The 20,491-nt window shown below is 35.7% G+C and overlaps 3 protein-coding genes across 3 annotated transcripts; 2 read left to right on the top strand and 1 right to left on the bottom strand.

Moving 5' to 3' along the window:
- Positions 1–1,253: 1,253 nt before the first annotated feature.
- Positions 1,254–2,595, bottom strand: cbln13 (cerebellin 13). The gene is made up of 4 exons (XM_019093875.2): positions 2,388–2,595; positions 2,170–2,232; positions 1,948–2,079; positions 1,254–1,823 (listed from the first exon to the last, which is right to left on the bottom strand). Exons 1-4 carry the CDS (start codon positions 2,539–2,541, stop codon positions 1,546–1,548), a joined length of 627 nt encoding a protein of 208 aa, XP_018949420.1. The 5' UTR covers positions 2,542–2,595; the 3' UTR covers positions 1,254–1,545.
- A 4,408-nt stretch (positions 2,596–7,003) lies between these two features.
- On the top strand, positions 7,004–14,173 carry zgc:66427 (uncharacterized protein LOC406256 homolog). Its single transcript, XM_019093871.2, has 5 exons — positions 7,004–7,813; positions 8,830–8,925; positions 11,183–11,288; positions 11,382–11,474; positions 12,094–14,173. Exons 1-4 carry the CDS (start codon positions 7,309–7,311, stop codon positions 11,437–11,439), a joined length of 765 nt encoding a protein of 254 aa, XP_018949416.1. The 5' UTR covers positions 7,004–7,308; the 3' UTR covers positions 11,440–11,474; positions 12,094–14,173.
- Positions 14,174–14,908: 735 nt separating this feature from the next.
- On the top strand, positions 14,909–19,590 carry si:ch211-284o19.8 (protein lifeguard 1). Its single transcript, XM_019080588.2, has 7 exons — positions 14,909–15,050; positions 15,842–16,065; positions 16,182–16,261; positions 16,358–16,558; positions 18,498–18,626; positions 18,832–18,975; positions 19,073–19,590. The coding sequence occupies exons 2-7, from the start codon at positions 15,843–15,845 to the stop codon at positions 19,223–19,225; spliced, it is 930 nt and encodes a 309-aa protein (XP_018936133.1). The 5' UTR covers positions 14,909–15,050; position 15,842; the 3' UTR covers positions 19,226–19,590.
- Positions 19,591–20,491: the final 901 nt, after the last annotated feature.

Below are 20,491 nucleotides of genomic sequence, written 5' to 3'. Positions count from 1 at the left end.
TTGTGGATTATTTTGATGCTGACCAAATTATCTAATGGTGTGTAAATTCTCAAACGTTCATTTTTTGTTACATTATTTGAGGATCATACAATGTTCTCTTCCTTTGAGGAAAATATCACACAGATATTAGCATTACAACACTAGTGGCATAAACATCTTGGTAACACTATAATAACTTTCATTAATAAATCATTAACAAACATTATATAATGTTTTACTAATCATTACTTAATATATATTCACATATCTAGAAATATGAGATAATGTGCTTATTAATGTTAACTAATGAACTTGATGATTAACAGATCATTATTTAATGTAAATTGAAATGCTTACAAATGCCATTAAACTTTCAATTCATATGATCATGGATTAAAAAAAAAAAAAAATCTTCAAATGATTTTGACAACTGGTTTACAATGATTTAAACTTCATTAAAAAATCGTTAACAAACTTTATATAATGCTTATCGGACCATTAGTTAATGTTTACAAATGTCATTAAACTTTCAAAGCATTTTAAAAATCTACAAATGATTTTTACAGAAATTATACAATATTTACAAGCTTATTTGTTAATGTACTTTTGAATGCTTACAAATGTTATTAAACTTCAGTTCACATATTAGATAATGCAAAATTTTTACATTTACAAATGTTGTGAAAATACAGCTTATAGGCACTTCACACACTATTCATGTTAATATATTCATTAACTCATAATCACAGTCTGTAAAGGTCATATATTTGGTCTTTGTTTGTTTTGGTGACTTCTACTATTTGCACATCTTGAATAATTTATTAATAATTTGTTAATGTTTTTGCAGTACCCAATCTAAAGTGGAAACTATTCATCAATTGTAAATGTTTATAAACATTTACTAATCATTCGTACCTTCATGAGCAGTCATTTTGATGGCAAAAAGTGTCCCAAAATGATCGGAATTCACCCTATTTTCACATCTTTACAAATCATTTATTAATCATATGTTCGTGTTTTTGCAGTACCCAATCTAAAGTAGAAACTATTTGTCATTTGTAAATGTTTATAAACATTTACAATTTTTTTAGTATCTTTATTGGCACTGGACTTTTAGCTACTTTAACAATGTAAACTGATTGAATTGTGTTGCCTTATAGTAATCAAACTGACCCCTGAACACTTGTTGACCTCTTACCCAACCCTTAAACCTCCCCATACACCAAACGTGTCCCTCACCTTATACCCGTATCACACCTCAACAGCAGCAAAAGTGTTGTGCATTAACACAAGCTTTTAATCATTTTATAACATCTGTTAAAATCATTTGTAGATTTTCAAGATATGCATGATCATATTAATTAGAAGTTTAATGACATTTGTAAGCATTTTAATTTACATTCAATTTTAATTAAACATTAACAAAGACATTATTTCACATTTCTAGATATGTGAATATATATGGACTAATGATCCGTTAAGCATTACATAATGTTTGTTAAGGATTCAGTTATTATAAAGTGTCACCCACATCTTTTTTCATCCAATTCCGGATTCTGTGGACACTTACAAAGAGAAAAGCAGAAAACCGCTGAAGCTAGTGTAGCTTTTTACATCGTCATAAACCCAGCTGTTCTCCCACAGCTGTGTGTACATTTTATCACCCTTCTGCAGTGAGAGAACAACACCATTGCTGCCATTAGCATTGGTAGAAGGCTGATGACAATATACAGAGCATTGGAGCTGATCATTTTTATGGAGACTGACTGCCATTTGATTAGGAGCTTGAGCATGAGCATAAAATCTGAAGAAATAGACTCCATTCACTGGTGCTGTAAAAATACCTGTGAGATACATAAACATATGGATTTAGTAACTGTGAAGAATTTGTTTTTCTTTTATTACTTGAATATCTATAGTCACAATGGACAATTGACAACATAAAGAAATATAAATGGTACAGGTTACCAGTGTTGGGGTCATAAGCATTTCCAATGTTAGTAAAGATTTTTTGGTACACCAAAGTTTTCTGAGTGACAAAGGGTCCAACTTGTTGTGATCCAGATTCCAAAAGTCCAGCTGAAAAGGCAACCTTTTTGGCTGTGAAAAGGTAAGTGGACTTGTTTTGGTGTTTGTCATCTTTGCAGTTGGTTTTAAATATAACACCATAGAACAATCATTTTAATTTACCTTTATTTTCTGCCTGGATAGATTCAAGTTTATCACTTGAGGCTTTTGTGATAGTCCTTAGAGCTATTCAGAATGAACATTGCATAATTTTATTATAGTGTTCTGGGATGGAAATGATTCAAAAGATCAACATGTCTTGTAAAGGTGAAAATAGATCAAACAGAAAACACATAAGATGTAGATGAGAACTCATACAACTATTACTGAGAGATACTTACCTTCATTCTCTCTCTTCAGTTCTCTCAGTATATCCTCAGTGGCTTTCAGCCTTTCCTCAATGTTCTTAAACTGTTCTGATGTAATGAAATCTTGTGCCAGTGAGACCCCAACACAAAGCAATAACAGCGTCTTTTGAACTGCCAACATCTTCATAGCTACCTATGCCTAATGGTTTTATGGTGCATGTAAATTTTGCACAGTTTGGGGCAAGACGGAACAGTAAAAGCAAACATGACCCTTGTATTGTTTGGACTTGCATCGCTGACTCAGAAAAGCTTCAGATTAACAAACAATTAATATCACAAACCACAATCAAACAATAACTTTTTTTTGCAGCTAAAATAACTCTTCAGATTTTTTTTTTCTATTTGGTCATATTCTTTGATCCAATGGCACAGTGGATGATTTCTGTGCAGTGTATTTTGAAAATGGTGCAAGAGTTTCTCACTTGGATTGAAATCAGTGCTTTGTTCAGAGACAATAAGGATTTTGTAATTTCAATAGTATTTAATTTATTTTTAAAAAATAACAAAATATGTTTGGGATATAATTCTAAAACTGATATATGCCGTGATATGTAGCTTACTGATCAGCATAAATTTAAAATGTATTTGAAGTATTCACTGTTGTCTCCAAATATGAACATTAATAATAAAAAAAGTTAAAGAAATGAAGAAATAAAGAAATTACTTGTATAGAGACGTTTTTATTGCCAATCCAAAAAAAAAAAAAAAAAAATGAATGAATGAAAGAATGAATGAAGAACAAAATCAGGGTATCTTCCATCCAATTGTTTTTTAATTTAATATTGAAATCTGAAAAATAAAAAAGGCACATTTTTTCGTTTTTTAATTTGTTCAAACAAAATTCGGCTTCATTTTTCGTTTTTACATTCAGGGATAGAAAACGATTAACCAACTTGATCTCTACATGTGGGCGGGAATGAAATGCCCCTTTCAGCTGATTGGTCAACCAAACATTACAGCATAATAATAGTCCTTAAAAATCATAAGTGTCATCTGCTTTTATGGATTCTTAACGTTAATTTCTACTATATTTGATCTCTTTCTCTTCCTCAAACAGACAAGCCAGGCTTGACACGGACAATACCGAGGCAGAGCCTAGACAGAGCTTTCTTTTGTGTAGGCATAAATCGTGCAACCTACCCATGAAATATTAGTTTATCTCATAAATATTAATTTACCTGCACCTGCACTCACAACTACCTACTAGCCTATCTTTGTCACACTGCCTGATTTATTACAGTTAACCACCTATTAAAATGTACACTCACTGGCCACTTTATTAGGTAGACCTGTTCAATTGCTTGGTAACACAAATTGCTAATCAGCCAATCACACGGCAGCAACTCAATGCATTTAGGCATCTAGATGTGGTGAAGACGACTTGCTGAAGTTCAAACCGAGCATCAGAATAGGGAAGAAAGGGGATTTAAGTGACTTTGAACGTGGAATGGTTGTTGGTGCCAGATGGGCTGGTCTGAGTATTTAAAAAACTGCTGATCTTCTGGGAATTTCATGCACAACCATCTATAATATTTACAGAGAATGGTCCGAAAAAGAGAAAATATACAGTGAGCGACAGGCACAGGCTCACCAAAATTGGACGATAGAAGATTGGAAAAACATTGCCTGGTCTGATGAGTCTTGATTTCTGCTGTGACATTCAGATGGTAGGGTCAGAATTTGGTGTAAAGAACATGAAAGCACAGATCTATCCTGCCTTGTCTCAACGGTTCAGGCTGCTAGTGGTGGTGTAATATTGTGGGGGATATTTTCTTGGGCCCCTTAGTACCAATTGAGCATTGTTTAATTGCCACGGCCTACCTGACTATTGTTGCTGAAAATGTCAATCCCTTTATGACTACAGTGTACCCATCTTCTGATGGCTACTTCCAGCAGCATAATGCAGCATGTCAAAAAGCTCAAATCATCTTAGACTCGTTTCTTGAAAATGACAGTGAGTTCACTTTACTCAAATGGCCTCCACAGTCACCAGATCGCAATCCAATAGAGCAGCTTTAGGATGTGGTGGACCCGGAGATTCGCATCATGGATGTGCAGCTGACAAATCTGCAGTAACTGCATCATGCTATCATGTGAACATGGACCAAACCCTGTGAGGAATGTTTCCAACACCTTGTTGAATCTATGCCATAAAGATTTAAGGCAGTTCTGAAGGCAAAAGGGGGTCCAACCCAGTACTAGCACGGTGTACCTAATAAAGTGACAGTGAGTGTATGTGGCAAAGATGCGCGATGCACTGCAGCATGGGGAGAATATTGTAGACAAGCACAGACCACTATTAATTTATGTGAACATAGGTAGTTTAAGACAATAAACTGAGTTTATTTAATTAATATTGAGTTTTGGTCAGCCAACTGATGGCACACAAAATTGTTATTTTTAACTAAACCAAAGTCACAGAACCACTGTGTGACTGACTCACATAGGCGCATGTATCATTCCTGAATGAATCAATGATTAAATTCATTCTGAATGAATGAATGAAGTCTTTGAAAACCCCATTATTATTCAATGACCAGTTATTATAGACAGCAGCTTGATTTTATTTTTGAATGAATGAAGCATTTTGAACGAATTAATTGAATAAAAGTCTCCTTTATTAACACAATGACTTACTGTCATTTACATTTAGTCATTTAGCAGACGCTTTTATCCAAAGCGACTTACAAATGAGGACAATGGAAGCAATCAAAATCAACAAAAGAGCAATAATATACAAGTGCTACAGTATAACAAGTCTCAGTTAGCTTAAACGCAGTACACGTAGCAAGGGCTTTTAAATAATATAATAAATAAAAAAGAAAACAGATAGAATAGAAGAATAGAGCAACCCTTACCAAAAAGTAGTATACTTAAAGTTTATTTTATTAAGTATACTTAAGTATAGTTCAAGTATATTTAGACTTTTTGTAAGTATAAGTCAAGTATACTTAAATGTCATTTTAAGTATATTTCTGAGAAGTACATAAAGCCCATTTCTTTGAAGTACATAAAAAGTAAACTAAAAGCATACTTTCCTATTTTTAGTTTAAAAGAAGTATACTAATAGCACACTTGAATAAACTTCTTTTTCGTAAGGGAAGCTAGTGTTAGAGGTCTTTTTTTTTGCTTTTGTTAATTGTATAATAAATGAAAAGAAAGAAAACAGATAGAATACAAAAAGATTAGAAAGCTAGTTAGATTTTTTTTTTTTTAAGAATAGAATTAGAATAGTGAGTGCTAAAGTTAGAAGGTAAAATAAAGATGGAAGAGATGTGTTTTAAGCCGATTCTTGAAGATGGCTAAGGACTCAGCTGCTCGGATTGAGTTGGGCAGGTCATTCCACCAGAAGGAAACATTTAATTTAAAAGTCTGTAAAAGTGACTTTGTGCTTCTTTTGGATGGCACAATCAAGCGACGTTTACTTGCAGAATGCAAGCTTCTAGAGGGCACATAAGTCTGAAGTAATGAATTTAGGTAAAGGGGTGGAGAGCCAGTGGTGGTTTTGTAGGCAAACATCAATGCCTTGAATTTTATGCGAGCAGCTATTGGTAGCCAGTGCAAATTGATAAACAGGGGTGTTTTATGTAATTACTTACATAATTCAAGTATCACTTCATTTTATTCATATTTCTGTATTAAAAATGTTGTATAAAACATTAATCTCATTTCATTATACATTTGTGATTGCTATGTAAATGCATGAACAGCCGTCTGATCAGCATTAAACTGTAAATACATCTAAAAGCATCTTCAGGCGCCGGTTCTATACCTCTGAATAATGATTTAATTGGTAACAGCCTCATATTATTCTAATGTATTTTATGTAAGAATTTAACATTAAAGATGACATACAAAAGGTAAAAGGTAAATAAATAAATAAATAACTGAAAATCAGTTGCCCCTTATGGGAAAGTTAATTTCTGACACTAGCTTATTGTCCGAAGTGTTATTTCAGAGTTTGGATATGTTATGACTCAAACGAGTTCACCTTCAAATCATGACGTCAAATTTGTATAAAGTGCTCTATGAACAAAACTCAAAATAGAAAAATAATAGATGTGCTGTGAAGGTAAATTATACAAAGTCGTTTATTTTCATATCGGTCATATTATTTAAGTTCCTCCATTCTCCAAAACGCAGTGTATTGTCTAAAACAAACGTTATTACTGTATGTTGACATAAACTGATAGTGGTCCGCTTCAATTTTAGGACTATTACTTTGTTGTAATGTTTGTTTGACCAATCAGCGGAGAGGGGCGTTTCACTCCCGCCCACAAGTAGAGATCGAATATTCAAGTTGTTTATTCGTTTTCTATCACTGAAAGTAAAAACGAAAAATTAAACCGGATTCTTGATTTTTCGTTATGATTGAACAATTGAAAAACGAAATATGTTCCATTTTTCACATTTCAATATTAAATTTAAAAACGATTGGAAGGAAGAACAAATTTATAAATATAAATGTATAAATCTAATCTAGGATGCTCTAGTAGCTAATATAACTAAGAATGAAAAGAATCAATTAATAAATTAATTCTTATGAAACAAAAATCACATACTTTTCAAACTTTCATGTGCCTGCTCTATGATTGGATAAAAAGTTAATTTAGGGCGTGACGTCACACGGTCGGTTGAACGAAGAAGGAAAGAGGCCAACTTCCGGTATGGTGCGTGCTGTTGAATAGGGACCACAGGACATAACTGCCAGGAAAATGCGATAGGCTGTTGTCATAACTGAAAGAGAAATTAAAACACAACACATCTCAGTGCTATCTTTACGACTTTGGAATAGATATGGCATATGGTCATATGGCTTAAGGGCTTTGAGACGGAAGCAATCGGGTTCGCTGATCAGTCATTGAACGATCGGGATTAGGGAGCGCGGCTGAACATGGGAACGAGATCGAGCCGTTTACACGAGGAGGCTTCCGCCACAGCTTTCGATAAAGATGGCATCAAGAGAGAGTCCTGTCGACGGATCCGAAGCACCAGGCCCACTAGCCTCATGGTGGAGTTCTCCGGCAGCTTCGACCATGACTCAGAGACGAACCGCAGCCGGTCGGAAGAGGGCAGCGACTCGGACACCGGGCAGCAGGCGAGCAGCGACGGCAGCCCCGCCGACAGCCACATGTCCCCGTCTCTGAGCAGCCAGGCCTCGCCGACGGACGAGAACGGGGCCGAGGAGAAACGCGAGGAGGATGGCAGTCCGGGAGGCCCTGTGAGCGCGGAGGAAATAGGCCGTGCACCGCAGCGCACTTTCTCGGAGCGTTTGCCCGGTGGTCGCCATTCCTCGGCCGGCGGTGTCACGGCCAGGTCCGCCCGGGTGAGGGGCACTCACGCCCGGCCAGTGTCTGAGGCGTGGATCGGCCTCTACAGGGTCAACAACCGCCACGGTGGTAAGTAGAAAGACTCATCGTTCCTGTATCTTGGTAGTCATTTCAGACGTTACACCCTGTTCAGCTCCAGTTCTGTCATTTAAACCTGCACCGTTCACAGTGAGTAATAGATGAACAATGTTCAACAGCGCAGTATACTATGGATAAACCAAAATAAACCTATATGGTCTTCTTCATGGTATTCGAAGAGAGAGTTCACCTTTAAATTAAAATTCTGATATCGTTTGCTTAAGTTGTTTCAGATCCAACGTTATGTTTGTTTCACAAAAGACATTAGGCATAATGACGTCTCTATTTACCGTGAACTCTTAATTGAAAGAAAAAGTGCTAAGAAAGTGAAGTCCCTAAAACTCATCTTATTTTGTTTTCCATATGCAAAAGTCAATCCAAAAACTTTTTTTATCAACTGGTTAGCTTGATTTAAGTTTGGTAACGTCCATTTATTAGCATTCAATAACAGAGATTAGCAATAAAATTCTAAAGTATTTATTGAAGAGTAATGAATACTGTATCAAATGTATTGCTTATTATTAGTATTAGGTAATGCTCTAACTAATGGGAGCTTATTGTAAAGTGTTACTGAATGTTTATATACATAATAGGCAAAAGCCAATCTGACCTGTTATGTGAGTGAATTTTCAATATTATTTTGTTTTAAAACCAAATGAAACATGGAAGGTGATTAACAAAGATTAATGATTCTGCACGAGACTAAAGAGCTTGTGGTGTAATTAGGTTTAGGGGTTTATAGAGATTTCAAGCATTCCTGACAGGATGATCCATGGTGGATTGAAACCGAATAACCAAAGGTCAACCCAGTTTACTGATGATCTATGTATTTTTTTTTTTTTTTTTTTTTGCACTATATTGGTCAGTTGGTCATAGTCCAGCTAGACGGTTCAGAAAAGTCGGCCACATGGGTGTATACTCACCCATCTATTACTGTGACTGGCCTGCATATCTCAATTTTACAATGCTAGACAACTTGCTTAAAATAGTTTTTCCCTCCTTTCCAGCTATTCGTTGTCCCTTCTGCACCAAGCCGTTTCCTGGAGGGCGAATCGAGGACCATCTTTTAAGTTGTTTGACTTCTCCACCTCTCCCTTATAACAGTAAGCATCCCATTTGTTTTTATTGTTTGGGCCCGAGCACCAATGGTGTGAGGACCCTATTGGAATTGCTCCGTTGTTTCTTCTTCTCCTCCTCCTCCTCCTCCTCCTCCTCCAAAGTGAATCGCATTTTTGAGGGCCTAAACATACTCCAAAACTCAAAATTTTGCACACGTCACAACTGGTGAAAATTTACATGATATGGATTTCAGAAGTGGATGTGGCAAAATGGCTCGATGGCTCCACCTGTAAAATTTCAACGGAGTGCGCCTCGAGCTACGTTTTTACGTACATGTACACACGTGTAACACAGCAGTACCTACAAAAAAGTCTCTTGGTACAAAATCCAAAACCCCACAGGGAGTATGTTATTTTGAATTTGCTGTACAATTTTTGTGCAATTTTTGCCATTTTCAGACTTTGTACTTTGACGAACTCCTCCTACAGTTTTAATCCGATCATCTTCAAATTTGGGGAGGGTTATTATAAGGCTTTTGTGACCTAAAATTGTGAAGATTTTGACCTTTCATCTAGGGGAGTGTCCCTGGTGGCCTGACAATATTTGATGTTTTGCCATGAAACAAAAAGTTGCTGTAACTCAGGCAAGCAATGTCTGATCATCCCCAAACTTCACACGTTTGATAGGTGTTCTGTCCTGAACATGTACCCATGCTCATATTCGGTTATAGTCATAGCTATATAGTCATATAGTTTCTTTAACTGTATTTTATTTTGATAATGAAAAGGCTGCAATGTCGCAAAAATATGTTGAGTCTGTGTGTGCGTGAGGCGTTTCTGCCATCTCGTTTTCCTTTTTTCCAGAATTTTGGAACGTGTCAAAATGAACCATAACTCACAATTTTTTTTCTTTTGTTTTCTTAATCTGTCAATGATTTAAGTGAAATATATTTCGCGCATATACCTATATATTCCTTTTTATGTAAGCCTATAGTTTTTTTGTTTTCTCCGTTCACAGAATCGCTGCAGGTACATGTGATCTGTTGAATTTATCTTACACTGTCCTCGGATGAACTAACGCCAGTGCATTGCCATTGTGACTTACCTATGATGAGTTCATTTCACTCCTTGAATGCATCAGCGTCACATTTGCAAAGGCCCTACTACTGGAATTCGTAATTGGTTGACAGCAAATTTCAAATATTAAATGGAACAATAAAATAACGTTATTAACCAGTTAATGGTCATTTCAAATTTTCGATTCTGTTCGGAACTATAAAATTTGATTTTGTTTCTGGTTCTGTTCCTGTCAAAATTACATTTGTTTCCGGTTTTCTTTCCTTGAACCGGTTCAGAGCCCTGGTTAAAGCATGCTATTAATGCAGTAAAAACAGTTGATGTAACTCATAGCACCACCTACTGTCAATAGGAAGTGACCATGTTTAACACTGTGATGCACTATTAGCAACACAGTAAAATATACCATTGTGTGCTAAACATGTTAGAAACATGCTCAAACATGCTAGCAACACTTGCTAAAGCATGCTATTAATACCAAGAAACAGAAAGTTGTTGTAACTCATGCATACAATGCCCAATCTGCCCCAAACTTTACACGTTTTATTAGAGTCCTGGCCTGAACACATCTAAAAGCAAATATTCAGTTTTAATTAAAGCATCACCTGCTGACACCAGGAAATGACTTTTCATACTAACTTAAACATGCAATGTCCATTCTGCCCCAAACTTCATGTTTGATAAGAGTCTTAGCCTGAAAACATTAACATGCCAATATTCATTAATAATCATAGCACCACCTACTGGCAACAGGAAATGGCTTGTTGTCCGATCTGCCCTAAACATCACGTTTGTTAAGAATACTGGCCTGAACACATCTACATGTCAATGTTCAGTTATAATCATAGCGCCACCTGTTGGTAACAGGATATGTCATGCTTTACACTAACTCAAACATACTATGTTCAATCTGTGCCAGACTTTACATGTTTTATACAAATCCTGGCCTGAAGACATCTACATGCTTACATTCAGTTATAATCATAGCGCCACCAGCTGGCAGCAGGAAGTATGGCACATATAAATTACTTTGACATATTCCTCCTATATTTACCACTTTAAATGCATATTGCCCATCGTTTGCTTTTTTCCTAATGCCACTGGGTGGCGATGATCATGGGTGCGAGGGTCCTTTCATTGCTGCTTGCAGCTTTTTTTAATATATATATTTTTTTTTCATCTGCCAATATCTTCGATATTAATTAATTCATATCTTGTCCAACAGCTGATGTGCTAGCTAAGGACAGTGGAGAGTGTTCGATTTGTCTTGAAGACCTGCTACAGGGGGAAACCATTGCTCGACTGGCCTGCCTGTGTGTCTACCATAAGAGGTAACTATAACCATCCAAAAAAAAAAAAAAACTCCAGGTTTTGCTAGAAAAGCTTTCAATAGCCTATGTAATGGCTGATATTTCTCTAAATAGCTGCATTGACACATGGACCAAAGTGAAGCCGTGCTGCCCTGAGCATCCTTTTGATTGATTCATGTGTTGTTGTGCAATGACACTTTGACTCAGGTGAGTTTAGTCCTTCAAGTAGTTTTCTTTGTTAAAATATATTCAAATGTTAAATTTATGTCATGTCATTCACCTTTATATCGTTCCAAACTTTGTAAGTTTGTTTCTTCTTCAGAACAGATTTGGAGAAATGTAACGTTACATCACTTGCTCACCAATGGATCATCTGCAGTGAATGGGTGCCGTCAGAATGAGTCCAAACAGCTGATAAAAACATCACATTAATCCAAAAGTATTCCCAGCGACTCCATTCAATCTGTTTAAGTCTTGTGGAGCAAAAGGGTTTGTAAGACTGTAAACGGTACTTGATATGTGCCTTTTTCTCTTCTGATTCAGACAAGATTACTTGTTTTTCCACTGGAGAAATTGATATTATAGATAGAGGATTCACATTTTACTCAGGAGCAAGTGTTTATTATAAACATAGAGCTTTGAGCTTCACTGGCGTATTGTGGATTATTGTGATGTTTTATCAAATATTTAAACACTCATTGTGATGGCACCCATTCACTGCAGAGGATCCATGGTTGAACTATTCATTTTAGATTGAATACAAATTTTTTAGATTCCTCTTCACTTGACATTTTAAGTGCATATTTTTTTTGTTTCTTCATTTTAGGAGACAAAACCCCCTGGCAGGAGCATATTTTCTGATGAGAGGATTGAGAGAAAGACACAAAGGAACAAAAACAAATAACAAGCATCATCACTTGTGGTCAGCTTAATCGGTCTGGCTCTGAGTGCGCCTGGCTTTAACTATCTGATGTGACTCTTGAGACTTGACTTTTCTCTACTCTACAGCACCTGCGTGAACGGCGGGTTTGCTCTGCTTGCCTTTCCTCTCTTAACTCTCTACTTTAAGGCTCAGATTGAAACTGGTAAACTGAATAGAACTTTGTAAAACAAACATGTAAATGGAGGGAAGTTACACATGGATCGCCTCTCCATCTGAACATCTTGATCTCCTGGAGGGATGGCGTTCTTCTTACCATGGAAACGTGGCAATCTGTTATTTATGCCGGGCTTAGCATTTGGTTTTGTGCAGCCTGCTGGGGTTGCGATGGCTTGAATGAACTACTTGATCTTGTAGAGTTTGTTGGGCGGATCCCGGATGAACGCAGAGGAGTTGTATATGCGTAAATATTGCACAGGAATTACATTTGAGGCATGATATTTTATATTTTTGGTGAATAATCTTTTTGTTTACCCTTTTCCCTCTTTGTTACTATAGGATTATTTCAAAGGCAGAGTGAAATTTCCAATAGATTTGTTCAATTTAAACTCCCATGAATAGTGATTTTATTCATCAATGAGGCAAAACACCCTCTCATTACCACATCAGACTCTTTTAACCTCTTGATCTGATTGCTTTTACTCATTTGTAAAACTGTATATTGTTAACAGATCAGAGCGATACTTCCACTAGCTAGCTTAATGGATGTTATTGGTTGCAGTGAAGTATGTGTTCAATTGTGTACTTAAATGCAGAAGACTTTGACGCTGATGACCGGACAGCATGTACTAGTCTTGGAGGGGAGGGTTTGTGAAATAGCCTCTCTGCGTCTCAGATGTAGTAATCTAGAGAAATCCAGTCACTTTACACTCTTTACACCAGGCCTCCTCTACACTGAATGAGGCCATCTGTGGTGCGGAGATGTATGTAAGGCACATTAACGCCATATGAGGAGGGCGATTGAGAACAGCTGATGAGTAATTGTGACATGGTCATCGACCCCCTTTGAAGAAACATTGGAATAAATATGATGAACAGGTTTTTTTTTTTTGGGGGGGGGGGGTGTTAGACAGTCTTCCACAGGGTGAATAATACTTAATGTTTTGAGGTTTATGGGGTTTCCTGATTGTGGGTGTTATCATGTTCATTATTCTGTTGTCACGTAGAGGTCATTTGGTCTGTTACTTTTTTACCATTAGCTCGAGGATTCATATTTTGAGTGGTAAGACCTCTGAATGGAGACTTTGCTTTTCTCAGCTGAGAGGTTAACTTTAAAAGTATTGCAATGTGTTTCCTTTACAGGACAGTCTCCTAACGGTTCTTTCCAACTGAAAACATGAGAAATGCCATGTGTGTCTGTGTGAGTCAAAGGCAAAAGTCATTTTTACAGTTAAAAGTTATGGTTTGTGTCGGTGTAGTGCATTGTGGAGCGGAGGGAGGTATTGTCAGAGTATTTTGACAATCTTTTAAGCTCTCTAAGTTAGCTTTTGCCCTTTAACATATGTGGTGCCATACCTGAATATCAATATTTACTATACTAACCTGGGGCTTAGCTAACTCCAAAGGTGGTGTGTTGTTTGGTTTTTTTCTTTGTTTTTTTTTCTTTCTCGAAGTATTATTATATATACACAGTATAAATACCATAGCAAGTTCCGTAATTATTCAGTGCTAAGGGTATTGACCCGCTTGATCCTGTGTTTTGACAGTTGGCTCAGTATGAATGAGTTGGGAATGTTCTTTAGGTCAGTATGATTTGCATATATTCACATCCCCAAACACAGACAATCTGCCTTCATTCTGCTAAAGAACAATTAAGTATTTATTTATTAAAGTGTAAATATGTATCACATTTCAAAATGGCTTTGTCTTTTGTTTGTCCATGATGCTGTTCCTATGCCTAAATCTTTTGTATGTCTGAAAAATTGTTTTTATATGTATTTTTTACAATAAATATGCTTAAGTGTGATGGTTTTTGTGCTCTGGATCATCTTTGCTAATGGAAATATATTACATTTTACATGTACATATTACATTTACTTATATTTATGTCAATATGACCTTAGTTGTGAATAAGTACATTGACTGCTATACTGTTACATTCTAATTTGTCTATGAATTTATGATTGGGGAAGCTTTGTTTCCTTTACTTCCTTTGTTTAAAAGGTTGTAGTCTCTAAATTGATTTTGTAGTGCAGTGTCACTTTCATTTCATATGTTTTATGGTAAACATTTTGAATTCTGTTAAAAAGGAAGCACTTGAGTTAAGTGGGTTTTGCCATTTAAGTGTCAAAATCCTGTATAACCTATATTTCGACAGCTCTTGTTGCACTTGCATTTTGTGGTTGAATTTGTGAAACATGTTAACCCTGCTCGAACCCCCATACACACACACAGACAAAAAGTCAAAGTGAACAAACTTTTACAATAATACTAAGACTGTGCTAGAAAGCCTAGCATGTTGCTTTATATCTGTGAATGTACACAAGCTTGCCTAGTCAAGATTTTAGGATTTGCCTACATTTGTGTCAAACGAGTACATCCGCTTAAAGATCGCTTATTAGAATTATTGTCATTTAATGGTTTAGTCATAAAAATGTACCAGTTCAAAAGGTGGACACAGATGGGAAGCCAGCGGTGTGAAATTTTACAATAAGCAACTTTATGGCAGTTGTGTGAACAACTTCACAACAGATTTCTCACAGAGGGGTTTTTTGTAAATGATGTAATAGGAGGATGTGGAACCTACTTCAGTCTGTGTGAAACAAAGGTGAGGCATTAAACATCTGAGATCTCTGAGAGCTCAGACTTCACACCAGACCACACTGAGGGTAAGAAGAATAAAGGTAAGTTTTTTAGTTATGTATAATATAATACTATAAAATATCAATGTTATTTTTGTGCATGCTTAAATCTATTCTTCTAAATAGAAAAGAAAATAACTTACTAATCTGTAAAATAAATTTGATCCAATTATAATCAATCAGTAAACCCTTTAGAATTAAAGTGATAACATCAACTGAAATGCAAATGAGAACAAAAGCCAGCTTTTAACGCTGAATGTTACTCTCTTTGATCAATTTTTAGTCAACCAGTTGAGGATTTGGCCCATTTGTAATCCACTCAGCATTTCTAATTCAAATGAACGGCAATGCTACAGATTTAGGTGAAAAGTAAAACAATACACAAATATGCAGCTTAGCATATGCAGTCTTAAAGCTTGCACTATGCAACACTTAAATATATATATCTAATATATATCTTCCACTTTAAAAATATTAATGATACATTTATTTTTAATAAAAGTGTACTATTATACTTTTGCAAAAGCTAAACAGATTGTGTATAAACTTCTTAGTTAAGAAGGAAATTGTAAAAATGTTACTATGATCCTATTCCCTTCTTAAGCTTAAAAAACTGGACATTTTTACATTTTGTTTTAAGTTAACTATAAGATATATAACAGAACTATAACAAACCACACAATAGCAAACAAACATTGCAGACCCCACCATTTCCTGTGCACTGTGTGGTATTTTTTCTTTGACTCATAAAAGTCCACCCCAAAGTGGAAAAATCTTTTCCTGTTATTTTGACATTCTGACAAATCAATCTAAACTAACCACATCTTGTTTAGGATGACGGATATAGAGAGCCAAAAACCTGTGCCTGAGTATGACCCCAGCCATGCAGGAACAGCACCAATGTATGCCCCACCTCCATACATGCCTCCTCCTTATCCTACGGGGCCGGTCATGTACCCTGAACCCGTTCCTGTGCCAGTCAGCTTCATCCCACCCAACCTGCCACCAGAAGAGACTGGCATCAGCAAAACAGAAGAATCGGATCCAGACCCAGCAGGTGTTTTATTTCACTGAATTATCCATCTAACATTTACTTAAAATTACAACAAAACCAAAATAACCATCTAATGACATGAATGTCATCACAGTAATAACATTTTTCTTTTTTATTAGCCGTATATCCACCTGAGGAAGGTCAGGTGTTTGTATCATCATTTGAGGATGATACTGTTCGGAAAGCGTTTATCAGAAAGGTGAGAATTTCTGTGATTTGCATGCCATCGTAAATATCTTGATTGCTCTGAATGCTGGTCCTCATTGTCATTTCCAATCTCTTTCTACCCACACAGGTGTTCAGTGTGGTAACAATTCAGTTACTAGTCACGTTCACTGTCGTCTGTGTGTTCACCTTCTCAAACACAGTCAAGGCAGCGGTTCAGGGTAACATCTGGGTGTACATCAGTTCTTACATCATCTTTGTAGTAGTGGGCACATGTCTTTCTGTGTTCTCCAAATTCAGTCGCACACATCCCTGGAACCTGCTGGGACTGGTGAGTGTCTGTGTGTTAATATGTCTCTTCATACTGTACATTACATAGACACATACTGTAGCCGCCTACAGTTAGGAGATTATGAACTTTTCTATCAAAATAGAGTGCAACAATCGGGTCCCAGAAGTAAAAATCACATTAATTTTCTCTATAGGGTAACTGATTTTCAATGTTGTTATTCGATGGTAAATGATTTTGTTGAAGACAACATTTTTTAAATAACCATCCAACACAGGAATTCCTAGTGAAAAATGACTTTACTAGTGATTCTGCAAAGATATCTCCACCAGTCAGAGAACTGAAAAAAAAAGAAAATTGCAGCAAAAAACACTTTAATGCCAGTAAGCACTGCAAATGAGTTTCCCTACGCTCTTATACATACACATATAAATCAACATCTTTAAATGAATTGTTCAATATTTTTTCATTGTCATTTGCAATGTGTCACAGGATTGTATTTCAAGTACATGGCTTCATTTGCTTTATTGTCCAATTTTCTACATGAAAAAATGAATAGGTAAAATACTTCTTAAAACAAGGCCACTGATAAAAGTAGGCACCCTATTCTTTTACATTTAGCAGACGTTTTTATCCAAAGCGACTTACAGTGCATTCAGGTTATACATTTTTATTTTACCAGTATGTTTGATCCCTGGGAATTGAACCCACGACCTTTTGCGCTGCTAATGTAATACACTACCACTAAGACACAGGAACTACCACTTTTCTTGATTCTTCTTCATATTCTGTATAAAGGAGTAGCTTGAAAACTGGCTGAAACACTCTAAGCTTGAAAGGCAACATTTCAGTTAACCAAGTTGGTTCCTTCTCTTTGTTCCTTCTGAATTTTCCCCAAAATTTACAACTTAATGAAATTCTATAATATATAGGTTGACCCAGAAAAGAATCTCCCTCCTTTAAGTCAGCCATTGCATTTTGTAACTTGATTACTTCCTCTTCATGACCATGACAGACTGGTGCAGTCTGTATTTCCTCTGTAAGTGCAGTGGCCTAAATATAAAGGTTTATGTGAGCATTATGTACAGCAGGTATTATCAGAAAAATAAACAGGGTGAAAAGGTTGTTATAATGCTGACTCTACATTATCTTGCTTATTATTCGGCCAAATTAATGGACATGAATTATTGATTTGTGATAAAAAATTTGACTAGATATATGAAAATACAAGCATAGCTAGTCAGTTGGATAAAAGTCAATTAAAAGGGTTTAACATTTGTTATTGAAAATGACCACAAAATGCACCGATTACTAATCATAATAGCATTTTCCAAAGAGCTGTGACGTCCTGAATAGCTTTTACATTAGATCATAGAAAAGTAGGGCCAAATTACTTGTAAATTCATACCTATTGTACCTATTTATGTGCACAGAAAATGTGCATAGAAAAAGAAAATTAATCCGAATTATTACATAAGTGAGCACATGCCAGCTAAATCATTTGTATAAAACGTGCTTAAACATTTCCATATATAAGGGCCTTCCTACATCTCTTTTATGCTTGCTTGCTCGACTGGGTGCATGCTTAACAGGATACTTGCATGAATGAAAAATGAACCATTCTCAAAGACTTTTATATAACATTTTACAGTTAATAACATATAAGTATATAGACGACACGCGACTGTGTTTCAGACCTCTTATTTGTACATTTGTCTATTGCATTTTATGTAATGTTTTAAAATTGTGAGCTAGAAATAAATACATTTGTAAAGTCAAATTATTTCTAATAATTTATTTTATTTATTAAAAATGGCTTGACAAATTACTTGTTCATAAAGGATTGTTTGTGTACTTATGTGTTTCATTTGGCATTTCTAAGTCTTGATCAGAAATCAAAATGCAATGTTATTAATGTTATATAGGCTATGCCTTGATAGCTTCATATAATAGGTCTAACATGCCCTATTATTGCCTGCAGTCAATGGTTACACTGAGTCTGTCCTACATGGTGGGAACTGTAGCCTCATATCATGACACAAGTGCTGTAATCATCGCTTTAGGATCAACTCTGGTCATCTCATTCACCATCATCATATTCTCTGCCCAGGTATGTTCAGTCTCTCAATAAATAACACTAATCTGACATCAGCTAATTTTAAGTTGAAATTAGTTATATGTAATTTAAAGCACTGAATTACCTCAGTGCTTTAGATAAAATAAACCCTGAAAGACTTATTCAGAAAAGCATAACCTGACTTTATATAATTGCTCTGCGACCTCTAAACTCATTTCCTTTGTTGTGATCCTTTCAGACTCGCTTGGACTTCACAGTTTGTAATGGTATTCTGCTCATACTGTCCGTCGACTTACTCATGTTTGGATTCTTCAGCATCTTCTTCTACTCCAGTGTTCTGCAAATTGTCTATGGATGTCTGGGAGCTCTTCTTTATGCCTTGGTAAAGCATGATTAACATTTAATAATACTGACCACTTAAGAAAGTATGATGTAATTTGTGTCTCACTGTTACCAATGTTTCTCTTTCTCTCATGTAGTTTCTGGCAGTGGACTGTCAGCTGGTGATGGGCAGACAAACATACAGCCTTGATCCTGAAGAGTACATCTATGCTGCCTTAATTATCTACCTGGATATCATTATGATATTCCTCTACATACTTATGATTTTGGGTGGAAGCTCCAAAAATTAAATTCACACATGCATAACTCCCAATATGCACATGCCGGCTGATATTCAACCTTCTGACCTCCAAGTTTTTACATCACTGCTGTGTTCTCTCTACTGGTTCACTGATCACGGTACTTGTATCATGTTGTTTGTATTTGTTTAAGATGCATTTTTGAGATGCACAGATCATTTTTAGCAGATAAACATATTTGTAAATTACAATCTTACAAATTGCTGATCACAAGAACCTTTTGTAAGCTTAAATATTATGCCTAATGTAAATGCCTTAAATGTTATCAATGTGATAAACATCCCACTGATGTGAATCATGAAATGTCCCTGTAATGTGACTGCTTAAATCAATAAATTCTGCTTATTTCAACAAAATCATATTTTAATTGCCTATGCAAGTAAAAATGAATACTAAAATGTATATTGCATATAAATATAGCACATTATTTTGATTATTAAAAATAATAATATAATATTCAATTTACACTGACAGACAGTCAAAAGAAAATAAATTCTCAGAAAAAAAAAAATCTCGCAACAATCTTATGAATTTATCAGTTAGGTATGTTTTGGTTAGGTAACTGACTACAGACTGTATCTTTATTATTTACTTTAAATAGTAGGTTAAATGATGGAGTCTCTCTGCCTTACCAGAGTGTGAAAAGGATATGGAACTAAGAAGAAGTGGCCGGGCAGGGTAATAATAATATTCATTGTAGTAGAGGGTGTAGCCTTCCTCATGTCATTCAAAATCTCTGCGTTTATTTCTTCCAGTGAACACAAAAGAAATAATCTAAAGAATCTTAACACAATAACTTTCAATACAGTGACACTTACGGTTCATTGTGATCATGTATGTCAAGCTATAAATAGGAAAACAGAGAGGACGAGAGAAAATAAGATTTTCAGGAAATAAAATTGTTACAGTGTTTTTGTCCTTTTGGACCTTGACAGGAATTATCAGAGTACACTGTTGTTGTATAGACAAGACCTGCATTAATTCAACAAATTCTATAATACTTTAATAAATGTTTGTGTTGAAGCAATAGTGTGTAGTTTTGTGTGTGTGTGTGTGTGTGTGTGTGTGTGTGTGTGTCTCTACTTTGCAGCCCCCTACATTTAAGTGAGTGCAATTCTTTGTGGACTTGAATTTTTAACCATTAAAAAACAACAACATTGTAACGAGGGAAAGACAGAGAAGCCGTTCGCCTTATTAGAAGTCAGTGCCATCAGAATTATTTTTAAACTTACAATTCAAGGTAAGAAGGGTAAGCAA

Source organism: Cyprinus carpio, chromosome B2, assembly GCF_018340385.1.
Source record: "Cyprinus carpio isolate SPL01 chromosome B2, ASM1834038v1, whole genome shotgun sequence".
In the NCBI taxonomy this organism is placed as follows: Eukaryota; Metazoa; Chordata; class Actinopteri; order Cypriniformes; family Cyprinidae; genus Cyprinus; species Cyprinus carpio.
This window is presented reverse-complemented; position numbering and strand designations above follow the sequence as displayed.